Here is a 4,584-nt window from a genome sequence, read left to right as displayed (position 1 = left end):
TCAGCTCACTGCAAGCTCCGCCTCCCGGGTTTATGCCATTCTCCTGCCTCAGCCTCCCGAGTAGCTGGGACTACAGGCGCCTGCCACCTCGCCCGGCTAGGTTTTTGTATTTTCTAGTAGAGACAGGGTTTCACCAGGTTAGCCAGGATGGTCTCGATCTCCTGACCTTGTGATCCGCCCGTCTCAGCCTCCCAAAGTGCTGGGATTACAGGCTTGAGCCACCGCGCCCGGCCAGTTTGGCTGTTCTTATCTCCCCAACAGCCTAGGAAAGAGCCTTCGTTGGGCTTTGTCTCTTTAGGGGTTATATTTGCTCAACCAGAGTTCAAATAATAGGATCTCTAGCAGTAATCCTCAGTGAAGAATGTAGGGCTAACCAGCTTTGATGCCCAGTTAAAAACTCTCCCCAGGACTTCCGGCTTTGAATGACCAGAGGCTAGAACTTTTTGCTTTCTAGAAAGTGGGAACCCATCAACTACTGGTGGCTTTTCATAGTGGTTCCCAGCCTAGGGTCCTGAGTTCTGGGGTTCCATTACTATCCATGAAGAAAGTAATGGGGGCTTATGAGCTATTTGCAATATTTCAAAAAACTGAATGGAAAAACATGCACGGATTAAGCAAGATATCAAATTTCTTTGCTTTGGGTTGAAATTTTATCAGCTCCATGTGGGAGCGCAGTCAGTACTCTGACCAGCAGTTTTGAGATGCCCTTGATAAATAAACCCTGGGAATGGGAACCGTTACTTAATATGTGCAGTTTGTTGGGTAGACAAAGGTCTTTCAAAGATGGGATCCCCAGGGAAGAAACACAATACAAAATGTCTGAATGGTGAAGCAAATTGGCATAGGAGATTCTACATAGTGAAGGACTGGTTTTACAAGCTCTCTGGGAAGATGTGGCCATCTCAATGCGCTCATTTTGATACAACTGACTTTTCAATGTGCAAAGAACAATATCATCTTTATAAGAATATCACAAACTACAAATTGCTTGGACATCTTATCTGTGACTCAAAAAGCACATGTAGATGGCTGTCATTGCTATTCTCCTTAGAATGACTGAAAGGAAAAGAATGGAAAACCATGGGTGGGCTGAGAGTATCTGTTACATCCATTATAGAATTATGTAAGTCTCAATTACCTTCTTTGCATTTTTCCATGTTCAAATGGTCATGGGTCAAAACCACTGAGCCAGGAATGTCCAGTTTTCACAAATTTTGGATTTAATACCATGTATCACGGGCTTTAGAATCAGGGTTGAGTTTTTGTCTTAGCCCTACAAAAGCTAACCTATAAATATATACATACATATCTATCTATATATAGATAGATAGATATTCTTTAACAAGTTATTTAACCTCTCCAAGTCTTAGATTCTTCATATAAAACAAAGGTAACTATCTCATTAAATTAAAAACACACTTCTTTTTCTTCTTCTTCTTTTTTTCTTTTTTGAGACAGAGTCTCACTCTGTTGCCCAGGCTAGGGTGCAGTGGTGATGTCAGCTCACTACAACCTCCACCTCCTGGTTTCAAGCGATTCTTGTCCTTCAGCCTCCCAAGTAGCTGGGATTATAGGCATGCGCCACCACACCCAGCTAATTGTTTGTATTTTTAGTGGAGATGTGTTTTCATCATGTTGCCCAGGGTGGTCTTGAACTTCTGAACTCAGGTGATCTCCGCCTTGGCTTCCCAAAGTGCTAGGATTATAGGCGTGAGCCACCATGCCCAGCCTTTTTTTTTTTTCTTTTTTTTTTTTTTTGTGAGGCGGTGTCTTGCTCTGTCACCCAGGCTAGGGTACACTGGTTCGATCATGGCTCACTGCAGCCTTAAACTCCAGGCCTCAAGGGATCCTCCTGTCTCAGCCTCCCAAAGTGCTGGGATAACAGGCATGAGCCACTATGCGCAGTCAGTAACATATTTCATTAACAGTTTTCTACACTTGTGTGTATGTGTATGTACATAATTCTATGCATCTAGACAGAGATCGTGCAAAGAACAGTGACTAATACATAGTAGAGACTCACTAACAATTAGTTTCTTTTCTCCTTCCCTTGGTGAAAGCACTTGGTAAAGATGAAGGAAATATAAAAATATATTACTTTTATTTCAGTAAGCAGAAGGAAAAGAAAAGCCAAAACAGCAAGATAAATGAAGAGGGGGAGGGTTAGTACCATATATTTCCTGGTTCATGAATGTGTATGAGACTGTGGCCTGATATTAACCCCAAATTCCAAAGCCAGTCCCATTGGGTGTATTCATAAATGCATCTACCCGTTCAGTGACCACACAATAAATGTGTAAATTCAGTTACCTTGCTGATTATGTGCCCATTTGCAAGCACACCCTCCTCTGAAAACCTTGGCACTGGAAATATAGCCAATAATAAAATTGTCTAAATAGATAATATTTCTTGCTTACTTACTGACAGTCAGTAAGGTTTTTAATTCCGTGCCTGTGAACCACTGCGGGTCTCCTCGAAGCCTAGGGCACTGCTTAAACTCTGTAGTTCAAAGTAAAAGCTTTGCTACTAGATAATGACATCGATTAAACCATTTTTATTCATAAATCAGAAGCAGTAACTAGTATTTCTACCTACCTCTTTCCCAGCTGTTAGATAAATGTAGATATTCTTCACAGGATGAGGAACAAGTTTGTAGAAAACAGGTGTCTCTTCTTTAATTTCATAGATAACCTCTGGACAATTTGAAGTCAAATTCTCACCAAGAATAACCTATTTTTTTTTCAAAAAGAGAAACATGATTTCTGTTTAATACTTTTCTTTTTTTTTTGAGTCGGAGTCTCGCTCTGTCACCAGGCTGGAGTGTAGTGGCACGATCTTGGCTCACTGCAACCTCTGCCTCCCAGGTTCAAGCGATTTCACTGCCTCAGCCTCCCAAGTAGCTGGGACTATAGACGCACTTCGCCCGGCTAATTTTTTTAGTAGAGATGGGGTTTCACTATGTTGGCCAGGATGGTCTCAATCTCCTGACCTCGTGATCCACCCGCCTCGGCCTCCCAAAGTGCTCGATAACAGGTGTGAGCCACCGCGCCCAGCCTCTATTCAATACTTTGAATAGCAGGGTAGCGAAAATTGTAGCTTAATCATAAAGCTACATCCTTTTTCACTCACTACAAATACCGCCTAAGGTACCATGCTCCTTAATCAACCCTCCCACATCTCAGTCCTCAACAAGGCTGGTAATAACATGCAGAGTATTTCTTCTTTTGCAAGGGCAAAGGCATAAAAAATGAACAAACAAAAAAAGCCGCTCTTCAGGGCTGGGGTAGTATCCTCATATGTGGAAGCTGGCTGACCACAATTTCTGACCATGTCTGGTCCTATAGGAAGCCACAAGTGACAGCTTCATTAGTGCTGTCTCAAGAGAGACTGGAAATTAAAGGAAGTAGCTCCCACTTGTATTTGCACAGGATACTCTGATCGTCACCCTGTTAGAAGTGACCCAGATTAATGTGGCAGATACAGACAAGTAGGTTTGTGTTCACATATAAAATATACGCAAGTGTGACTCAGTGCTCAGTGGTTTTGAAATTGGACACACCTGAGCTTCATCCATCTTCAGTCAACAAACATCTACCAAACACCCATTATGCACCCAGCACTGTTCTGGGTGTTTGAAAAACGGCAGTGAACAAAATGGGGAAGGGAGAGCTCCTGACCTCATAGAACTTACATTCTTGTGTGTGTGTGGTGGGGTGAGCAACTTAATAAGAAAAAAGTAAATTACAAAATATAGTGGGGTTAGGGGTTAAGAGAATATTATGTTCAGGGTAGGTGTCACTGAAAAGGTGGCATTTATTTAGACTTGCAGGAGATGAGTTATTTTCATACTTGAATGAAACATGTTCTTAAAAGCAGCCCTGCCAGTGCAAAGAAACTAAAATGGGAGGAGGCCAGAGTGGCTTCAGTGGAGAGAGGTAGAGGAGTGAACAATAAGATAGTAAGATAACAGGGGAAGGATAATCAAGGATCTTGTGGGCCTGTGTAAAAAACCTGCCTTTTACTGTAGATGAGAGACAGGAGGCCATGGTCATGAGTCGAGGAGCAAGAGGAGATGGTGAGAAGGCGGGGTTTGAAGGGTGGGTATGAAGACCCATCAGGAGACTCTAATCCTACAGTGCTAGAGAAGTACAATGGTGGCTTAAGCTTGGGTTTGCATCCTGCCTCCATCCTTTAAGTAGCTGCACTACTTTGAACTAGTAACCTAATCTCCCTGGGCCTCAATGGGGCTAATAGTGCCTTCCTTATTACAGTTTTATAAGGATCAAATAAGAACTATGAAAGATGCTTAGCACATAATCAATAGTCAATAGATAATAATCGGTTACTAGATTGCAAGTTCCCTTTGGGCAGGGACCATGTCTTCTTTTTTTTTTTTTGAGATGGAGTTTTGCTCAGTTGCCCAGACTCGAGTGCAGTGGTGTGATCTTGGCTTACTGCAACCTCTGCCTCCCAGGTTCAAGTCATTATCTTGCCTCAGCCTCCTGAAGAGCTGGGACTACAGACATGCGCCACCACGCCCAGCTAATTTTTGTATTTTTAGTAGAGACGGGGTTTCACCATGTT

General features: G+C 42.6%; 1 protein-coding gene across 1 annotated transcript in view; it reads right to left on the bottom strand.

Moving 5' to 3' along the window:
* PLXNC1 (plexin C1) overlaps positions 1–4,584 on the bottom strand; it is a 160,481-nt gene that overhangs the window by 124,829 nt on the left and 31,068 nt on the right. The window contains exon 3 of the mRNA XM_011933948.1: positions 2,596–2,730. Coding sequence (XP_011789338.1) covers positions 2,596–2,730 — 135 coding nt within the window. The remainder of the gene's footprint in view (positions 1–2,595; positions 2,731–4,584) is intronic.

The sequence above is a fragment of the Colobus angolensis genome, unplaced genomic scaffold (genome assembly GCF_000951035.1).
Source record: "Colobus angolensis palliatus isolate OR3802 unplaced genomic scaffold, Cang.pa_1.0 Scaffold10, whole genome shotgun sequence".
Lineage (NCBI taxonomy): Eukaryota > Metazoa > Chordata > Mammalia > Primates > Cercopithecidae > Colobus > Colobus angolensis.
This window is presented reverse-complemented; position numbering and strand designations above follow the sequence as displayed.